The 21,956-nt window shown below is 40.1% G+C and overlaps 1 protein-coding gene across 5 annotated transcripts in view; it reads right to left on the bottom strand.

The window, feature by feature from the left end:
- PTPN13 (protein tyrosine phosphatase non-receptor type 13) overlaps positions 1 to 21,956 on the bottom strand; it is a 102,124-nt gene that overhangs the window by 64,361 nt on the left and 15,807 nt on the right. For 4 of the 5 annotated variants that reach the window (XM_072334944.1, XM_072334940.1, XM_072334943.1 and 1 more), the window contains exons 2-5: positions 16,118 to 16,237; positions 7,453 to 7,622; positions 3,117 to 3,182; positions 1,218 to 1,403 (exon numbers count right to left, since the gene is read on the bottom strand). In XM_072334944.1, coding sequence (XP_072191045.1) covers positions 1,218 to 1,403; positions 3,117 to 3,182; positions 7,453 to 7,622; positions 16,118 to 16,232 — 537 coding nt within the window. In that variant the 5' untranslated portion in view covers positions 16,233 to 16,237. Of the gene's footprint in view, positions 1 to 1,217; positions 1,404 to 3,116; positions 3,183 to 7,452; positions 7,623 to 16,117; positions 16,238 to 18,120; positions 18,205 to 21,956 lie in introns of all 5 variants that reach the window. The other variant, XM_072334941.1, reaches the window with a different exon arrangement.

The following is a 21,956-nucleotide window of genomic DNA, read 5'->3' as shown; positions in this document are numbered from 1 at the left end:
ATATTTTCAGTGATTAAGGTCTTGCAGGTGTTCATTTTATTCCATTCCAGAACAGGCCCATTTAGCATCTTGGCCCATAAAATCGGATAGAATGACAAAGAGCACCAGGCTGACAGATATAACCTCACAGTCCAGGCAGTGCTTTTTGTGGTGCTCAGGCTCAGTGCTGCTTTTAGATGCCAGTCATTAACAGCTTCTTCTGACTATTACACAAACACAGAGACCTATCAACTCATGCAGAAACTTTCAAACTAGATGTACAAAGAACCTATGTAATCATTAAAGAATGATGGACGTTTTAAAATGAGAGTATTCTGAGGTCAACTACTGTTTTTGTAATCACAGTACTGTGTATCTAGCTGCTTATTTTTTTACATTTACAAACCCCTCTGAGATAGAAGTGTTCCAATAGGATAAAATAGAATAAAACCAAGACCATAATGGCATGTAATTCCAGTAAAAACATACTGCCCAGCATCTGTTGTTATCATAAACAGAGCACAAAGAAAAGTAAGCACTGAGAAAAGAACAATCTTAGTAATACTGACAACATAAGGCCATCGGTTGCTTTCAGAGCCTGAAACTATGTGGCTATTCTCTAACTAGGTTGTGATGGTTCAGATGAAGGGAAATGCCTCTGTCAAAAACAGTAACTTTGCAGGACAACTACATGCAGCACATCTCACTTCTTAAAGCAGCTCAATGTATTTGTAATCATTTGATAATAAATTCCCCTAAAATAATCCTACCCCTGAGGTGAGGAGGCATGCAAGAGAACTGGCACACACTGATGACTCAGTCCTTCTCCCCATTAATCAGTGCCCCTCCAAAAGTCAAGCATACATTTAAAAAAGAAAATTCACAGTGATCATTTTAGCAGCATTTTAAATAGTGACAGGTCCAGTGCTTGCCCCAGACTACGTTCTCCTCTACTTTTCTTTTAATAAAAACAACCATTTCAGAAAAGTATCTTTCTCAGAAACAGCAGTTGTGAATCTATATTCCAGAAGGAACTGTTGATTGCACAAACTGGTAAGTGGAAAAAGAAACAGTTCTCTCCTGGGATTTCAGAATTTTTCTCCCTTCAGCATACCCTCTTATCAGAATTGCAGCATGGTAAAACGAGAGGAAGAATGACCATTGAGTGACCCTGTTTTACCATCTTTTCTCTCTTCCCACCCATCTCCCTTAATTCTCAAATGCTTATGAAGACTTACCCCAGACAGGCTTCCCAAGACCAGTCTAACTAACTGCTTCACATATGAAAAAGATGGGGCACAGTTACTGTTCCTGATGTGAGCACTGCAGGCATCCAGAACGGTCCGTACAGATACTCGGGCATAAATGACATCTTCACACATGCCAAGGAGGATGCTGTTGAGATGATCTCCGAGTTTGATAGGCTAATGACAAACAAAAATGGACAGGAGAATTAGTTTTAACAGCAACCTGTAGCACACACGGAAACAAAAGACATTCAAGCATGATAAAAGGAATATTCACGAGATTTATTGCCTACATTAAGTGAATGCCAACGTTAAGGTCACTATCCAGGTTTGGAGTAACTTAATTGTTTTTGTTGTTTTTCAACATTCTGCCAGTCACAAACATAAAAATCAAATCCTCATTGCAATACTTCTTTAAGCCTGTGTCCACTGCTCTACTGTTCTGTAGTTCCACGTTTCAATATTCTGTGCCAGCTGGGCTAGCACTTCTAAATTTCAGTGACACCACCAAAAATCATCAACAAAGAAGCAAGGACTAAAGTGGCAACAACGCTGATGAAGGAAGCAAAGCTCTGTAGTTTCAGGACAGTGCCCACAAGGCTGAGAACAATCTAGGTTTAATTCTTCTCTGCATGCAGTTAATCCAGCAGTGTCAGTGCAATATGATTCCACAGGGTATGCAACAGTCAGTGTTAACACCTCGCCTCAAGCACTTGAGACTCCAGCTTTCTGATCTGCAGCTGTCCCAGATGGGGTGGTCATTTCACAGGCACAGGCTCTGTCATCTGATTTTTGACAAACAGCATTTGAAGATAGTACCTGCCTCAAGATATTCTCCCAGCACTGCTTTAATACTGTCCCTTTCATCTACTACAAGACAGGACAACAAAGAAATGTGAAAGCTCTCTAAGAGAACAGTGGGATTTAGGGGACAGACATGGAGGATACTACGAAAAAGTATTGCTACAAAAACCACAGCATTCAATTCTCTGACTTCTGCTCTCAGACAGAGACCTCCAAATCAACAGAACTACAGAAAAACATTAGAAATGGAGCACTTATACTGCCAGACAGACATCAAATTTCCTTCCTTACCCTTACGCATAACACCCATAAATGGGAGCAAACCAAAACATGAAACAGAAATACCTTAACTTCCCGAGCTACACAACACTGTCAAATCCCTCAATAGCAAATCTGCTATTAGATGCTCTCTCTATGCAGTTCACATGATTTCCACCATTTATGATGCTAACTGCTGACAGCTCAGCCAGAGTGGGAGGCAGCACACAGGCAGCAGATGAATTACATGTTTCAGACTTCTTACAAAAATGAGTGGTGGGTGTGGAGGAGGACTTCTTGAGAAATAAGATTTGGCTTTAAGCAGTCTGCATCCACAGTGGCTGACAAGCCAGTAGCAAGAGTTACTCCCTATTCCAAACAACATATATCCTTTCTTGGCCATTGTGTAATGTAGCTACATATGCTGAGTGCACACTTAACCAAAGTAACAGCAGCAGAGATCACAAGTTGCTATGTAAAGCCATGTTACTTAAACATTTGTTATTATACACAAGCCTGAACTAAAACAAATTATTTTCTCCTTTGTCAGCAGCATTAATTATAGCCTTTCAGCCTGTGACACTAAAGGATAGACCAACCCAAATATATCTTCACAGAAACAAACACAAATGTGGTATCAGCACCTTCTTTCTGTGTGATAACAACAATCCCCTCACATCACAGGAAATACATAAGTATTTCAGAAGTATAGAAGTACAGAAAATAATCCACACTCTTCGGTGTCCCACAAGAACAGCCCACTGTGTTCATTCACATGCAGCAGTGGTCACACAATCCAGGTACTAAATGAAACCAAATGAAACTTACTTGGCTTTGAGGAACTTCATGGTCAGCTCCCCAGAAGAGCGTCATACCAAGAGAATAAATATGGACCTGTAGTAAGACAAAAGACACACATCAACTCAGGAGAGTTGATCTGGAAATATGAAGCATCTTAAAGCAGAGCAAAGAACTCGGTGTCATTTTGTGCATACACTTTCTTTGCAGTTAAGCTTAGCTGACTTTCAGATTTTTCTTCTCTTTTTCCATGAGGACTGGAGAAGCAAACTCTACTGCAACAAAATGGATGCATCTCATCAGTGTATCTGTCCTCTTTGTTCAGCTTTAAACTCTCCTCTCATGTTGAAGGCAGAAGCTCATGTGATCCATGCCAGCAGCCTCAGATGGGGCACAGACTGCAAGGTGAAACCTGAGGCACCATCATGTTTTGGTCTGAAGGCACGGCAGGCCTCAATAAGACAGCCAGCTGCTACTGTCAAGGGATGGATAGGACTGAGATAGAAGGGAGAATGCAAGGAATGCAGGAGTATCAAGGTATAAAGCAGTCAACTTAATCTGTCATTGATGCTGTAAGATACATTTATATATAATGTTAATCATTATATCTATAAACTAACAGCTAATATCAACAGCAGTGATATCAGGATATGACTTCAACATACGAAGCTCAATTGGTACAGCCTTCAAATACTGCAGATTTAAGACCACAAACCTACAGTCCCTACAGGTCACTGTGTCATTTATGACACAGATAAGTAACTACTGGAAAAAACAAGTTTTCTGGACTGTAAGGAACATACACTACCGATGACTCTTGCTATCAGATTGATCGCAGTATCTGTGCAACCTTAAGTAATTGCACAGACAATGAAAAGCTATTATGAGGACAGATATAAATTAAGATTAAGTCATTGAAGGAAGTCTCTTCACCAGTGAAAAGCAACACATCTTACTTAAGTCCTAAATACATACACTGACAAGCTCTGTCCAGGCCTAGGAACTTCATATGAAGTTTCATAAAGTCACAACTGAGGGAACAAAGGCAACAGACAGACTTCTTTGCAATCTGTGAAATGGTCATTTTCTTCATCCCATTCTAGGCCCGTAGAATTGGTGGAAATTGCACAGCTAGAAGTAGCTGAAGGTCGGACATGAGAATCGATCTCTGCATTGGAAAGTCTCTTCATGTATTGGTAACAAAATGTATTCTCAAAGATTCAGGAGAGGATATAGAAAAGGATATAGAAATGATATACTGCTCAAAAGGCAATGCAGCATAGCTGTCACCACTGTGCTGCACAGATATGTAGCCCCAAACACATGTATGACGCATGTTCAGATTTCTCTTGTAAAACAGGAAATGTTGTGTCCTAGATTAATCAGAAGGGTATTCATCGTCTGATCACCGTGTTGTCTGATAGTTAGCAATGCATATACTGTTCCACTGAGCTAGCAAGTGAGGTCACAGCTGCAGAGCTGAAAGCTATCCTGTCACTGTCTGGTCAGAGAACAGAAGAAACAAGGATACACAAAGCCCAACTTCCAGACCAGACCTATTTCAGAACAAGATCCAAAAAGGAAAACACTCAGATTTCCATTAAATGAGTTCAGCAAACCACAGAAGGATTAAAAAAAAAAGAAGTTTAAATATGTTTGCAGCTTATGCAAAGAAAGACCTAAGAAGCATGAAGTCAGCTCATCTGGAGAAAAATAAACACTGTGCACCCCAATACATAGTTTAATATTGACGTAAAGGGAAACAACTAGTAAAAAAAAAAAAGCATGCACATGTAAGTTATTGAACTGCCCTGATGCATTCAAACAATGCCATAATATTACAAGGGTGTTCGTACAAAACACTGGGAAGAAAGAAAAAGATAATTATTTACAGTTCTGCTTTTATGCTAGCAGAAAAACTTGCTTAGCTTGGCCAGGTTATTCTCCAAGTGAGGAATTTTGCCGTTGTTTTACCAGTATTAGAGTGCTTTACCAGTATAACTTTACTGTAAAGTTTTTGTGCCAAATTCACCTCTCCTTCCTATTTCAGGAAGTCTTCTTTCACATAAGCAAGCAAATATACCCTAAAGGATGGGTATCACGGAAGAACTACACACAAACATACTATCCTGTGCAGCTCTCACCTCAGGGGTTACAGACCAGCATCACAATCGCTTCCATCCTTGGCATGCTACCCAATGTAACTTTAACACAATACTACTGTACACTGTTTCCATCGTGAAAACACGGTATCCTTAAATTCTTCCAACACAAAGGGACATTTCTAGGAATTCAATGAAGAATCCCCTGGATTTGACTAGAGGATGAGTAAAATAACACCTAACAACTTAGACTGCGGCTGTCCTTAGCTGCACCCAGCCCCAAATGTTGCACTGGGAGCACCACTCTGTCATGCATCTGACAAGTGTTAAGTGAGAACAAGAATGGCAGAAGAAACCCTTTTCTCAAATGTTTTTATATCACCCCACAGTATCCCAACAGTTCATTTTTACCCTTCTCCTCACAGTGTGGAGAAAACGTACAGAAATTTTGTTGAGTTCATTAATCAAGTTAGTTCATCCTAAACCCAAAATCTGAAGCTTCAACCACAAAGTAAAGGGTTTTGTTTAGTTAATAGGTGACTCTGAGCAATTTGGTTATGTAAAGCCAAAACTTATAAATTTCCACATACTCTTGTTTCCCAATAGAAACATCATCACAGTAGCTGCAGCCTGGAGTCTCATTTCCAGCAAGCAAAATTGTGTTGCTGTCATGAAATAAACTCACACTGCTGTAACCAGGGATTAATCAGCATTGTGTATGAGTGTATGTGCAGAATGCCAATGTTTGGTCACTGCTTATTGATATACTCTCTGCCCACGTTTACAAACCTCAGTGGTCCGGTCTTTCCCTAAAGGATTCTGATTTCTTCCATAAAGACTAAGAAACATCACAACATGGCTTTTAATATTAGATGTCCTGAATGAATACTGGCATGAAACAAAGAATGCCATCAGTTCTGAATTTCTCAAATGTGCCATTCAGAAACTTGTTTCTGATGTTTTTAAAGGCCTGTTTTGGATGCTAACCTCCCAGCTTACACTAGAGGCAAAGTTACTGTCTTCAACAACATTGTCTCTTCTGAAACAAGATAAACAATTCCAATGCTATGACTGCAGAATTTGGCAGCTATATTCTACTTCACTGAATCTGACCCTGGCCTTCATTTCACTGTTTATTTTTACTTTTCTTTTAAAACTTTCAACTTAGGTTGCTGGCTGCCTGGTTTTGTCATAGATCAAGTAATATACAGTATTATGCCATTACATTTTGCAGAGGAAGAGCTTGTAACTGCGAATGCAGTGATTTTCATCTGATATAGTTGTAAAAAAAAAAAAAAAAAAAAAGAAAAGAAAAAGAAAAGAAAAGAAAAAGGAACTACATACAAGATTTAGGGGAAAGAAGAAGTAGCACACACCATGTACTCTACAGACAGAAACATGTTTTGATAGTCCTTATGCATAGAAAAGCAATTGATGCCAACAGCAGCTTCCTTGGATGTAAGAGCAGAGTGCTGTTCTTCCTGAAGAAATGCTGTCAAACCTCCTGCTTGTTCCCAGCTTAAAACAATGCTAGCTTTGGCTCCTATCCTTCCCTTAGGATTACTGATCTTGAGAAGCCAAGGAGATGGGAATAGAGCTCAGCTTCCTTTTACTCCTACCTCTAAATATCTTTGACAAGAACAAAGCATAGCATTACCATTTGCAATAAATGGTTGTTAGGCAAACATCTGAGAAGCTGTAGTCACCATAACCATTTGTATCAAAGACCTGGAGCGGATTTCATACACAGACATTACCAACCTGATCATAAACCCTTGGGGAAGAGAAGAAAGGTGGAAAGGAACAATTCCACACACAACTGATGAGTAGTTTTAACAATGAACATAAAATTTCTGAGATGAGCAAGAGAATATCTGATTTTTTTGAAGTCTTGGCATGCTTGAGTAACTGTTTTACTTACCTCTTACGTTTTGTTTGCCTTTGAAAGGAATTGTTGATGTTACTATTTAGAAAAACAAAGTGAAATGATGCTTCCCATTAGCTAGGATGGGTAGTGTAGGAATCACGTAGCCACTGTTCAAGCGTGGCTGTGAGTAGAACACGTGCAGATCTGCACACAGACACCTCTTCCTACAAGCACAATACAGCCACAACCTCTACCCTACTTAAATGTACAAAAAAAATAAAAGCAGGAGGGTCCCTTCCCTCTCCCCAAAGAAATCAATGAAGCACACAAATCAAGAATTCTACAGACAAAAAAGTCCATTTAAAGACAGCCCTCTACAGTGGAAGAGGCACGGTACCTTCTCAACATCTGAGAGAGATGACAGGGACTGGTTCTGCAGAACCTCGGGCGCTGTGAATGCTCGCAGGTCTTGGTGGGAAACATCGTCATCAGTAAATGATACACTGCCAGATGGAAGCAAGAGGAGAGACCATGGAGAAATGATGAATCCCAGAGCAGCAGGGTCAGCTGTGTTTGAAAGAAGGAAAAAAGAAATCTGCAGATTAACATACAAATGTTTTGCATTATTTCCTGATGTAACATTATTTGCTCAAACGTGTATTCAATATCGATATACTTCCCTTTTCACCTATGGTGCTTCATAACCACTATAGTAGTCCCTCCTTCTCAGCTCCCCCCCTTTTTTTGTTTTTTTAAGTCAACAATTCTGTGTCAGTATTCATACCACCAGGGTCACGCTCACAGATCTATCCCCAGGTTATTTCACCCCCGAAACACCAAAAACACTATAGAAGCCATGACATGAAGGCCAACTCCAAAGCAAGAATGGAATTAATTGCTTCCCTAACAGTACTGGTGTAGCAGCAACAATCTTGATAGAGAAGATTAGGTTAGCACAGAAAAGGAGGATTCTGTATTACATTGGCTGGGCCAAACAGAAATGTTTCGGGGAACTTCAGTTTTATCCAGTTCAAAGCAAGAAATAATTTCACTAATGAAAAGCAATAAAATTCCAGTCAGCAGTAGAAGGCGGCAAACTAACCTGAACCCTTCTCTAGGATTCTTCTCCCAAACTTTAGTGTGAAATAACAAAACAAGCACTGAAATCAGAGAACCAAACTGGCAAATAAAACTTTCCTTCTCCACTTTCTTGAGTTGAAATTCTTTTTTCTACATCTCACAGCAAAACAGCTCCATTTCACCAAAGGAGGCACAAGCTTTTATGTCAGTAAAAACAAGAAGCGTACTCATTATTTTTCCAGAGGCATTAAGACAAATGCTCTGTTTTCTACTACGTGATTTACCAAAGAGCTGAGGAAACATTTAAAGGACTTAAAAGGTCTTTCTCCTCTACATCATAAGCACCAACAACAGAATGATCGTTTCCTTCCTCATCATCACCACAAACATTTTCCACTCTCCTATCAGTCTAGGATGTTCCTGCAGTGCTGGTGGCCAGGCTGTGCAACTATCTTGTAATCTAGAATATTTCTAATCTCCTAGCAAATGTATTGAATTACTACATACAGGTATCAGATGTAAAAGGATCTACTGAGTAATTCCTTCCATTTCTCCAACTCTCCTTCCTCCCAAAGCAGCTAAGAAACTGTTTTAAGGCTTCCCTCATTCTATATGACTTGGGAAGCAGGACTATGTAATTAACTAGTGAGTACAATCATCCAGAAAAACGTTCCCAAATTCAAACTCATGAAAGCTCAGCAAGCATCACCTCCTACCAGTGCATGCAGAGGAATTCATTCAGCGGAGAAGCCAACATATACATTGTTGTTGTTGTCAAGCACAACTTCACTTGAAAGTAAAGAGAGACCATTAAGATCAGAAATCATTCTAAAATGGGCAGATCCTACAGACTCTGCTTCCACTCATTATTTCAATTAAATTATTTCACTTAATAATTTCATTATTTCAATTACTTTAAAAACTTGCACTTCTCACTCCAAAACGTTTCTTCTTCATCAGTTTTTTTTTTCCCTGAGTGTTTTTGAAGTTTACAATTAAACAGAGAAGTTCACATTCAACAAGTTAAACAAACAAACAAAAACACTCGAGTGACAAGTCGAAGCCTATATATATATATACACACACATACACGCTTCTTATATGCACACATGCACACACACACAATATAAAAACAAAAGAAGTTGGGTATGGTTTTCCTAATTCATTTTAAAATGCCAGTGTGCTTTGCTACCAGCCAGTATGAAAAGCTCCAGATTCACAGCATAGAAATGCTTTTTCCCTGCTCTTTGTGACACACAAGGGTGGTTTAATCTTGTTGCCCCAAAGAAATATATTTTGCTTTTCTCTCTTTGTCTTCTGGATCCCAAACATGCCAGCAATTACTGTAGCAGGCATCTCTGATCATGGTGGCTAAATCAATTCAAGGTCTTGCACAGAATTGCTGAGCTCCCCATAGAGAGCAGCACAGTTTGTCACAAACAACAAAAAACACACGGACACTCCAAACAAACGTGCCCTAAAACCATACAAAATCCAAATATGGAACTCGACATGATGATCTCTCTCTCCCCTCATAAAGAAGAAAGAACACACAACAACATCAAATAAATTTGGGCAAGAGAAGAAAATGTAAACTTCATGCAGACACTAATAAATAATTCTTAGACTGCAGTACATGCATTGCTTCTTCCTCTGGGCAATCTGACTGATGCCTGGCTACAAAATGATTTAAGCTTAGCATCATTTGCAACAGCCAAGACAAAACATCTGCTTGATACAGAAGTAAAAATAATCAATTTCGTCTAAGGTGATGGTTTCACTACAATGTATAACAAGACACATTGCAAGAATTATATAAGATCATCTCTTCATTCACCTTCTCTTAGGATGACAAGCTTGCAAAGTTGGAGTTCAGCCTCATGATATGATACCTTTTCTAATACTTAAAATTACAAACAAGATGAGCTGACGAAAACTTTCTGAGCAACTACCTGAAACACCAGATATGGCAAAAGTAAAAGAAAGTCACTACAGCCAACTGATTTAGACACCAACATTATCTGCCTCTCCCAGCCCCAAAGACATTTTGCACCATAACTCTAACCCCACTTCCTCCAAAACAAACAGAACAATTGTTACTCACTATTGTGGTAGTACACAGAGATGCTAAACTGAAGAAATACAGAGATGAAGAGACCCCTCCCATTCGACATTACACTATATTGCAAAACACTTCTAGAAAGAAAACATCAGCTAGCCATCATGCAACTAAGCTACTGGATTTTGACCAGCTGCCTGCTCACTGATACAAAAATAAATACTGAAAAATACTGTAAGATTTCTGCTGAACAGCTCCAACTTGAGAAAAGATGAGGCTTTATCCTTTATGTTTTGAACCATGAAGACTTTAAATAACTCTGAACTCTTTATATTCTGAAGTGCACTACAGAAACCAGAGATTATGAGAATGGAAACGTGATTTAGTTTTGACAATACTAAAAAACAACCCATTTAGCCTGAAGACTAGCAAATATTGGTTTAGTCCAACTCATGCTCCTGTCCCCTATAGATGAAAAGACTGAATTTACCAACCTATGTAAAATACTTCCATCTACGTTCTACAGTCTGCATGATTTGAAACTATGGACAGTGAATGTGGTTAAGAGTAGGAAAGGGGTTGATTTTTGCCAAGATTCTTTTGTTGGCAATTTCTTAGTTTCATCTTTTAGCACCTTTTAACCGATATATTGGTTACCTCCATCATAATCTTCAACCTATGTTTAGAAAGGATGAAGCATCGATAACAAACCAAAGCTCCTACTATGCAAAGTTATCCTAAGAATAATATTTTCAAGTAACTCTTCTATCTCACTGTCTGTGCCATGGAGAAAATCATAGAATCGTTTGAGTTGGAAGGGATCCTTAAAGGCCATCTCGTACAACTCCCCTACAACGAACAGGGACACCTACAGCTACATCAGGTGCTCATCTTCTCTTTTAGTTCTTCAGAAGAATTTTTGAGAGTAGTAAGAGAAACCTATTCCTCAGAATAAAGGAGAAAAGAACAGAAAGAGACTTTAAGAAGCACTGGAATTCAGGGTACAACTATTGGTCAGTTTTATATGCAGGAAACTTTCAGCTGTGCTGGAGATGCCAACCTTCTGAGTTAACTCTAGAAGTATGCAGCATGGTAACAAAACCCTTGTGAGAGCACAGCTTATCATCAATGCCAAAGCACAAATAAGCAGTGTGGTCTTACTTAAAAGGAGAGACTGAACTAGTTTTGAGTGTAATAAAAACTGGAAGATTGTTCAGCTAAATAGCATCTGCCAAACAAATTGAAGACTTTGAAAACAGTCTTCTAAATGGTTTAACAGCACAAAAGTAACCAGAGCAAAAGAACACAAACAATACTAGAAAGTTCAGGCAGTAGTTTAAACTTGGTCAATGTTACAATATCAATGGCTGGTAATTCTGAATTCCTAAGCTATTTAAATGATTCCAAGTCCTTTAACTGCATTTCCTCTCAACTTTTTCTCCCTTAGGCCATAGCCATTAGCAAAACTGGTAAGAAATGACATACATAAAGTAGAAAAAACAATCTACTCAAACCTGCCAGCAATGGGTGGCTGGAAAATGTGGATTTTTCCCCCTCTTACTGTATTTTCCCTCTAATCAACAAGAAGAACCCATTCCAACTCTTCTTCCCGAAACAATCAGCTCCAATTACCAGGACTCACCATTAGTTTCTATCAACATCTTTGGCTCCTTGCCCGTCATTACACTCACCCATGCTAAGTGCATGCAACTGGGTGACTCAACAAGGTTTACAGGTGCTCAAAAAAACATCCCTGTCTTTCTTCACAGGCATTTTCAGATGGTATTTTTCTTTAGAGAAATGATTCTCCATTTACATTTTTGTAAAGTGACTGTATTTACCCAGCCAGCTCTCCTATTAGCAGAACTGTTTTCTCCCCTTCTCTTCCTCCTGCACTGAGCACATTGTTTGATTCGAACCACATGGTGCAACTACTTCCAGAACTCATAAAGCATGCTAGCACAGGAGCGGCTGAAGCAACGAAATCTTTCCCACTCTCAAGCTCTGATAAGCTTTCCCCATTTCAACCTATTTAACGAGAAGAAACCCTGGTTTATTACTGAGTGCCAAGAGCACAGCATGCTCCTTACGCCTATGTGCTCACAGCCGAGATACTGCACTTCAAAGACTTCTTCCTCTGCCTTCATGCAGCGCTGAATACAAGATTCAGCATGTCTGACACAGCTGATTCACCCTCTGAACAACAAAACAGTTAGTGAAGATAATTAAACAGATGTAAGAGAAGGGCAGGTCTGGTATCAGCCTTTTCAAATCACTAGATTCATTTAAACTTCACAACTGCAATCAGGAGCACTGGATTGTCTTTCTTCCCCATTTAACAGCTTAGGACTTACTGACACGACAGCTACCAGCCTTGATCTTCTACACCAGTTATTACCAAATGAGCATTTCCAACCTATCTTTCACTGCTTATAATGATTGAAATCAATTTGTAAACTATTTTAATGAGCTCAACAACTGTTAGAATTGTAAATACAAATAAGCATAAAAAGATGCACATTTATTGATCAATCACTGAATTAGATATGGTGTAACTTGTGATTAACAAAGGAAGACATAGAATTTCATTATGTATTTGTATTTGGTACTTTGATGGATAAGTAGACAGACTCACTAAGACGCACAACACTTACAAGTCAAGTCATCACATCTTTAACAGAAGCTTGTCTCAGGTATTTTTTCCTAATTTCCTGAAACCAATTTTAAGTAACAAATGAACTGAAGGATGCTTTCTCAGTTGGTACAATAGCAAGAATTCTCAACTTCAATCAGAGAAGGCTACCAAAATTTGACCAGGATTGTACAAATACATAAATGGTCTCTCGGGTCGGTCACTCCTCTGTGTACGTGTGGCTGCTGGGCTGATACGGGGTGAAGCTGCGAATAGGTGACAATGTAAGTAGTGACAATTTCCAATGGCATTTAATCCTAATTGCAAACTGGTCAGGCCATAGTTCTGAATTCTGTCATGATTTCTTCTTTTCTTTTTTTTTTTTTTTTTTTGAGGGGGGGAGCTGATGGTTGTTTGTTTTTTTTTTTTTCCTGTTGCTTTGTTTTGCTTTCTATATCAGATTTTTTCAGTTTAAAAAGTCCTCACCAAGCTTAGATTTCGTTATAGAATAAGATGTTCAGGGAATCCAGAGCTATACAAAGAGCAAGAGAAGAGCATCACATCTCTGAGACTGACTAGAGCCAAATGTGGTGAACGTACCTCAGCCAGGAGTGGCTGTACACGTCTGAACAACTCTGGGAATATGACCTCTGTCACTGAGGAAACTCTGTCAAGCCGTACATTCTGACTAAAAATTAACTGTGACAAAGAGGACTTCTCTAGGATCCCCCGTACACTACAGCTTCTCCGTAAAGGGCAAATGAAATAGACAGACAACAAAGGTCATGGGAACCTCTGAGTTCTTTATTCCATCAGCTTTGCAACACATCCTTACAAGCCAGCGCAGAAACTGATATTCAAGATGACCAAAAAAGATGTCTACATTTTTTTCCTTAGAGAAGCCAAATCTTCATTAAAGACTGGTTATCTGCATCTTGCTGGGAGGAATTAAACTGCCCTTGTCAACCACTGTTACTCTGTAAAGCCCTTTCATTTGGGTGTCTTTTAAAGTGCACTTTACCACAGGGCTATATTCCAGGTTAATTAATAGCATGCGACTGAAAACAGTTTGCTGAACTAGCAGAACAGCTCAGTAAAACACCCTCATATCCAAAAAGAGACAGATTCTTCTGGCACTGATTTTATCTAAAGTTGTGTTTTGGTATTCACTGATAGGAAGTGAGACCAGAAACGGCTGCCATCTCAGCCAGTCCTGACTGGCAGACGCTGCCCTACCTTAAAAACATACAGCAGAAGACCTGGGGCAGCTTCGCTTTCTGTGCTCTCATCTTTCTACATTGTTCCTCCAAAGGAGGGCTGCTCTGTGTTCTCACTCTCAACTTGCTGGCAGTCTTCACTGTAATTATAACTCTTTTCTGCACTGCTAAGAAAGGGTGAGCTCCTGCTACCAGTGAAGACTTCACTCTTGTAAAACGCTCACTCCAGTCTACAATTTTTAAGCAGTTCCATTGTTATGTACTTAGGGTACAATCTTCTTTCAGGTGTTGAAGTGTCCAGCTCTGTTATCATTCAAGATATCTCTTAAGTGAAGTTTTATGTAGTCCTTCATGTTCACTGTCTTAAAACAAATAAATAAATCTTTCTCTTATTCTCTTTTAGAGATATCAGAGATAGGAAAGAAGATGCCAGCTTCCCCTTCTTGCAATACAAGGAGCAGAGAGAGTTGGTCAAATAGCAACAACAAAGTGAACATTCCTAATAGGGAATATTTCTCATGCCATGTGGACTGTTGCTAGCGCAGGGCTGAAATTCAATTTGTATACAATACCTAAAATTACCCATAATATACATTTAAAAATAAATAAATAAATTCAGAAAAGCTGATAACATTTCCTGATAAAAAAAAAACAAACTTAAGGCAATATTGCTCAAAAATCTAATACTTTATGGAAGTTTCTGCCCACATCTGTCTTCTTTTGATTCTTGTGAACCATGTCTAGAGGTAGTGCTGTATATGAGACAGATCTGGTGTTTGAGGAGACACCCTGTTTGTCTAAAGCATATCTTAAAAACAAAACACATACAGAAAAAGAACAACCACCCCAAAACAACTGCGATATTTAATCTTGCTGGAGCCATAAACAAAATCCATGAAAAAAAAAATACAACGGAATTTTCCCTCAATAATGAAAATATACCCTTTGCATAGTAATAAGGCAAAATGATGACAATAACAAACATTTTCAAGGTGAAAGCTTCTGATTTCTCCTGAATAAGCCTGTATAAGCACTGTATTGGTTATTAATATACAGATGGTAGCAAATGTACAGAAGGAATAAGTACAGAAAAACTCACCAGTGGTGGTGCCTTGGCTGAAGAAGCTGGGGCAGTCCTCACTGGTGAGCAATCTCCAAGAGATGCTGCCTCAGTGGGAGTCAGCCCTTAAATGAGGTCTCAGAGGGGATGGAGTCGAGCTCCACCCCTTCCGGGAGCACAGCTACATCACTCTCACCTGTGCTCCCACAGCTGATCCTATACTTGCCTCAGCTGATTAATCAGAGGTTCAGGCTGTGATTACCAAACTCCCATACAAAGCACACATACATATGCCTAGATACAGGCAGATGATATAACCCACAAATTTTCTCAAATGCTGGATATACAATGGAAACACAACTTGTAACCAAGCCCATATTTAAAGGTAACACCAATGTCCAAAACTTGACTTCAGTTTTTTAATAACAGTAAAAACTAAGTGTGAAGGGATATGCAGAGGGACAACAGGGAGAACAGGCTGAAGGGTGCACAGACTATAAAACATGACAGAGAAGGAGGGCACCAGACTTAGATCTAATGCTAGGACAGACAATTACCAGCAGCACTACAGATAAGATCCTTTGCTTACAGTCTTCTTTGGAGTGGGTGCGAAGAGATTTACTGACACCACTTGGAAATACTTGAAAATAGAACAGGCAATCATGTACCTCTCAGTAGCTAGAAATGTATCAATAAATGCACTCTAAACCATGATTACCAGCCCTCTGATCAAGTTTTTTCAGTGGCTTGCTTTTGCCTCACCTGGGACTGAATCACTTTAGAGCAGCCTGAGCATGACTGCACTATACATGATTTTGTGACCCCTTCAATATCAAATTGCTCCAATGATATCAGCCACATTTAACATGCTGTCTGTTTCCATCTGGAAACAGTCTACTGAGAAGTAGGTTACTATAAGTACTTAGAGCTGATGAAGAATACAGGAGTACATAACAGGAAAACATAAGCAAGATGTTTCTAGTTCTGCACGTATCTCTCCTTGAAAACGCTTACCTTTTCTGAAGAGCTCTTGAAGGCTCTCTGCGCTTTGATTCAAAATAGCCCATATCTCTTCTTCTTGCAGCGGCCCTCCCCGAACCTCCAGAGCTTCAGCGAGTGACACATGCATGTTATCTGCAAAATGAGACACAGCTGTGTTAAGAATACACAGTAGTTTCTGCAAGTCCTCTGATATTAACAGAACTCAACAGACATAAATAATATAAAATATTTACCACGAGGATAAAAAAAACAACACAAAATTGACCACCTGCCTCTATGAAGACAAAAAACCAAGCAGGCAGGCTGCTGTTCATTGCTGGCAAAAATGCACAGCTAATGGTGGTGACTATGTTGAAAAACAGTGTTTTATAGCTGAGAATTTGTTGTATCCATTGGTATTATTGTGCTCTCAGTATCTATTGTAATTCCTATGGGAGCAGATAGAGCGCACTGCATTTGGAGAGACTACATATATTATGGTACTGAAAGCTGTCTGTTGTTGGCTGCATTTTATCAGAGACATTTTAGTTTTCTGTACTTCATACCTTTCCAGCTTTTAGCTTTCATTTATTCAGCACAGCATGTGTGAAAGAAAAATAAATTAAAAACTGATGTGGAAAACTGAAGCAGAATACAACAAGGCACCCATTAGTACAAACACGGTATTGTGCAAAATGCCACGAGCTGCAATTTCTCATTGAAAGGCACTTAAGGAGAATTCTGGTCAATTTAATTTTGTTGTTGTTTTTAATCTTTTCTTCCTGAAAACCATCTTAAAACTGCAGTCCTGGCTGCTTTGACAGACAAGAAGGGTAACAGAACTTCCTCACAACAGTTCTGTCTCACCAGTGCTCATAGAGAATAAGGAAACAATGCCGTCATTTCTCTCTCTACCTTGAAATTTGGGCTGACCCATTTATGGTCTTTTGTAACCCTGGAACTCTAATAGGAAACATTTCATCTCCAAAAGAATGGTGAAGCATTGGCACAGGCTGCCCAGGGAGCACCACTGTTCCTGGAGGTGTTCAAGTACCACAGAGATGTGGCACTGAGGGACGCAGTTAGTGGGCATGGTGGGGATGCGCTGGTGGTTGGACCTGAAGATCTTAGTGGTCTTTTCCAACCCTAGTGGTTCTATGATTCTATGATTCAATTCTCTGCAGGCACTGACAACATTCTCCAGACTATCCATGGGTTTTTCACAAGGACAAAGTTGTAGGAATGATACACTTCAAAATGCTCAGTTCTTCTGAACTTGCTGTCTCCTTGTTTTCTAGGATCCTTCCATAGTGTCTGTCCCTTGGTGAATGCAGTGCAGAAAGAGGCTGCTCCTGAACTTCAGGAATGGGCAACATGGGCTTAGAACAAGTAACACCGTGGGGAACACTAAGACTTTTCTCTTGTGCTCATGGTATGCACATACAGTCTGTTCCCAGCTTTCTACCTTTGGAATGGCAGTGCTATTCTTGGCAGTTCATGCATATTTTCAGTGCATGAACATGACTGGCAGAAAGCACTCAGGTGCAATGGGAGCTTTCTGCACAAGGTGGGAAGTCTGGGACAGCTGTGATCCCCAAGCATATCCACAGGCTACGTGACTCAAACTCTGCACCAGCTGTGAGGTGGGGATGCCATATCCAACTGAAAAGCACAACAGACCCCATCACACAGCCTTTGACAAGTCACATCCACACAGTGGGAAACACAACACAGCACAGGAAGACAGTGACCAAATTAAGAGTTGACGCTGGGGAAGCACACATATGCAGCTGACTTTCAAGTTACTCTCTGAGACAGAACGTACTCCTTGACCATACACAAGTGCAACTTCTGCAGGAAAGGAGTTAAATCATGGTTTTATTTGCTTCAGGACAAGAGACTTAACTCAAGTGTAAACCATTTGTCCCAACAAGCCCTGTGTGCAGTTTCTCACCCTCCATGTCATTCTACCCAAGCCATATGGGCAGCACGGCTTCAAGATGGAATGCAGCTGAGGCCAAAGGCCTCTCCCCTACCTCAAACACCTCCTTTCCAAAGCCTGTTCAGCTCCTGAGCACCAGTGCCAACTCATTCCTCTTGGGCATATGGTTCAGGAATCCCTGGCAGTGCAATGAGAAAAGCATACTTGGTGACCTCCCCTCTCTCAAGTGCACTATGCAGCCCACAGCAAGGGTTCAGCACTTACAGAACCTCACACCGAACAAGACAGTCAAGCTCTCATCAGTTGAGTATACACTGTCTCCTCTTCCTACTGCTTTAGTCTTCAAATCAACTTGCTTTATAATTATTTATGCGTGCAGCTGAGATGCTCAGAATTCTCCTTTCCCCAACCACTGACAATTTTCCCTATGAGTTTTAAATTGGAAATAGCACCTGAGAATTAGAAATATCATGGCCCGCTCTTTCAAGATTTTACTGAACATTTGCCACCCAAAATATTAAGTATTGCTGTAATTGTGTTTGATGAAGACTGTACTATTAGTCATTTTGTCAGTGAGATCCTAAAAACACAAGACTGAAAGTCAAAAGGCTGAACTGCTCCAACAACTTTGCCAACTACTTTGAGCGCTGGTTTTTAACAACACACGTTCTTTGCCATTTACCCTGCCTTCCAGATCAGCATTTTTACCCACATTCCACATTCAGAACCAAAACCCCAGGTCACAAGCTGTGTTTTAACAACATGGGCTCACTGAGATGCCTGCAGCTACTTCATTCTTACTGCGTATCTCATCAGAGCACACTGCCAAGAAATGCAGAGAACAGCTGCTCCGGTTGCATGCTGTCATTTGTTACGTTCACTAGAAGTAGGGAAATAAAAATATGGAATATAAAAACACTGTTGGAGCTTCTAGATCACCACAGAAAACACGCTGGGATTCGTTTTTCTCCTTTGACAAAATGAGAAACAGAGAAGAGAGGTAGCAAAAAGGCTCTGTGAGAGTCCCAAATCTGCTGCGTGGCTAGCAAGAAAAAAAAGACACAAAACCAAAATAAACCCTTTCTCCATGTCAAACTTTATCTGTCTGCAACAGGAACATTACTGCCCACTGCTCTATCGGTATATCTGGCCAAAAACAGCAATTCTGATGAGTGCTCTTCTCTTAGCAGTCAGAAAGATCCCTTTATCAACTTCTGCTTTGAAGATTCCAGCGTTTGAAAGCAGAAGCACTGTAACATGTATTTCTGCCCTTAAATAAATAAATAAATAGGCACAACAACCTCTTAAAAGTTAAATCCCCAAAGACACTCTTAGCTGCCCCAAAACCAACCACAAACTGTCTTGCTGAGCACTCAATGAATGCAAAGTGCTTTCCAGAAGCCACCCAATACTCACAAAGCCCAGTGAAACCAAACTGGGGCTGTACCAGAACATTTTGCAAGCCTGGCCTCTCCCATTTCAGAGCCCAAGCATCTGGAGTCATTGCCATGCCCTGTAATCTCAGAGTGCTGGCACCATGCTATTTATTTATGCTGACCCACATCTCACACCCCTAAAGAAGACTGAGAACGCATCTACCAGTTTGTCCCCAGTAACACCGCTGCTGAAACCGTGCTTAAGTGGGAACCCTGGAGCCAACTCAAAAACCTTGGGCTCCAGTACCTTTTGAAACCTTATACTCAAATCCACACAGGTTTGTGTGTACGTCAAGTGTGGCTCCCTGTAGCTGCAGGTCCAATTTGCATAGGCTCTCCACAAAATAAGGCACTGTTTGCAAATATTCAAGTCAGGTATGCAATCAGGGTAAATACATAAGCTAATCAAATCTGCTGTGTTTATGGATAATTGTTTAGAATCCAGCACTCAAGATACTTACTGCACACTATTACCATGTATTGCCTTAGAGTATAAAGAAACAAACCCTGTGCTATGCCCGCCATTTTCAAGTCTACAGCTACAAATAGGTGATATAAATGGAGGAGAGCCCCACAACCTACAATTCACCTTTTTCCCCGTTCAATTTTTTCTCTCCTTTTGCTGTTGTTGTGAAGTCTCTAAATAACCACTGGAAATAATGTGAACAGAAGCTGCTGAACCAAAAGTGCTTCTTGGTTCTTCTCATTCCACCAACCCCTCTTTCGTTTGGAGACATTGGCATTAACACAGTAGAATGCCCTTCCCCCTCAATTTGTGGAAATTTCTTCCATTCCTGCTTTCCTTTCATCTCTGTTTTGCTCCTGCAGGCAGACAGGATGCAATCCCAGCAACACAGTGCTATAAACCTGGGCCAAACCTCACATTTTATCAAGAAAGTCCCTTTACAGTTGTATCTCTTCTTCAAACTGATGCTTTCTCCTTGACCTGACATCCCCTATGTAAAAAAAAGCAGTAATTAACTCCAACTTGCAATAACACCCAAGAAAGCTGAGGTATGCTGAACGTTCCCAGAAGCATAGGAGGCTTCTATTCCTTCTGTTCTGGCCATACAGCGATGCCTTCACATACTACCAGATGAGACGTCAGCATTTCCCTGCAAAGCCTTCAATCACCCTTGGATTCCAGTGTCTGGAAGACAGAGGAATGTGACTTTACAATCCCAGCCTGCACCCCAGAGCAAGTGGTGTGCATTTTGTTGGAGAAGCATTAGCTTTCTTCCCTGGAAGGTGGAAAGAAATCAGCTTCCAGCACTGGATCGAAGACTCAATGGAAGACATGCAGAGTTGCAGCTCACAGTACGCTCCCTCCCTTGCTGTTCTGCCTCTCTATCACCAGAACCAGATCAACTTGTTTATCTGAGGCTCCAGGGAAGGCAAACTAGTAAATCCAGTCCAAAACGTATATAATAATCATCATGAAAGTCGTGTTTTCCTAGGCAACTGGAGACAGCTCTTTTATACATCAGGGCAGCTGATGTTTCACATCTGATATTAAAATCATATTCAGAAGAGCATACAATTATCACTACAAAGTTAGCATAATCCACGTAAATTGGGGCATGGCTCTCATATCCCTCACTTGTTTTAATTGTCAATGTAGGATCCCTTGGCAACTCCCTGAATTTGCTGCTAGTCAGCTCTACTTGAGAGAGCCACAGTTCCTACTGCTCTCCTCAGACATTCGACTTTCATTTTAATTGCTAAGTAGCAGCAGGACACCTGCGACTAACATAAACTTCATGAAGGGAAAAGCAGAAATTTCAGGGCTGTAAAAACAGCTTGGGTTCTTAGAAGCTTAAGCTTTCACTCTCCTGTGGTAGTAAAGCAATATCAATCGTGCTACATTAGATCAATTCTCCAACACTGCTGGGTTCAGATGCTTTTAGATATGAACTTTTCCATTCTCAATAACTGAACAATCCATCACTTTCTAGCTATCCCTTCTCAGTTCCACAGCCATTTCTAGGACGGTAATAATAAATGTAAATGAAGACAGCACGACTGGATCAGCAGGAACCTAGGCACAGGATGCCAAGAGTATGAGTCCTCTCATTTCTTGGAGGCGGCATTACAAAAAGAAAGTTCACTTCAGGAAACTTTACAGGTTGGTGTTTTTTCTTGGGTTATTTCTTGTTTTGTTTTGTTCTTTACTCAAAACCATACTGACTTCCAGGTAAAAATAAGAATATTGTGACATACATGAGATAAAATGTTGGGGAAAAAAAATACTAAAACCCACCAACTTTAGTAAGATAAACGTTAGCACTGCAGTAGCATCTGTAAATCGCTACTGTATTTAACAGTCTTACCAAGTATCAAGGCTTGCTCCATCATAGGTTATTCAAAACTAAACTTTATTCCAACATACTTCAATCCTTCCACAAATTGCTTTCCAAACAGTCAAGCAGAAATTCATTCACCTATCAACAACATTCCCAACTTCTCAGAAATGTGAACTTCTCTACATGACTGC

The sequence above is a fragment of the Excalfactoria chinensis genome, chromosome 4, assembly GCF_039878825.1.
Source record: "Excalfactoria chinensis isolate bCotChi1 chromosome 4, bCotChi1.hap2, whole genome shotgun sequence".
Taxonomy (NCBI): Eukaryota; Metazoa; Chordata; class Aves; order Galliformes; family Phasianidae; genus Excalfactoria; species Excalfactoria chinensis.
This window is presented reverse-complemented; position numbering and strand designations above follow the sequence as displayed.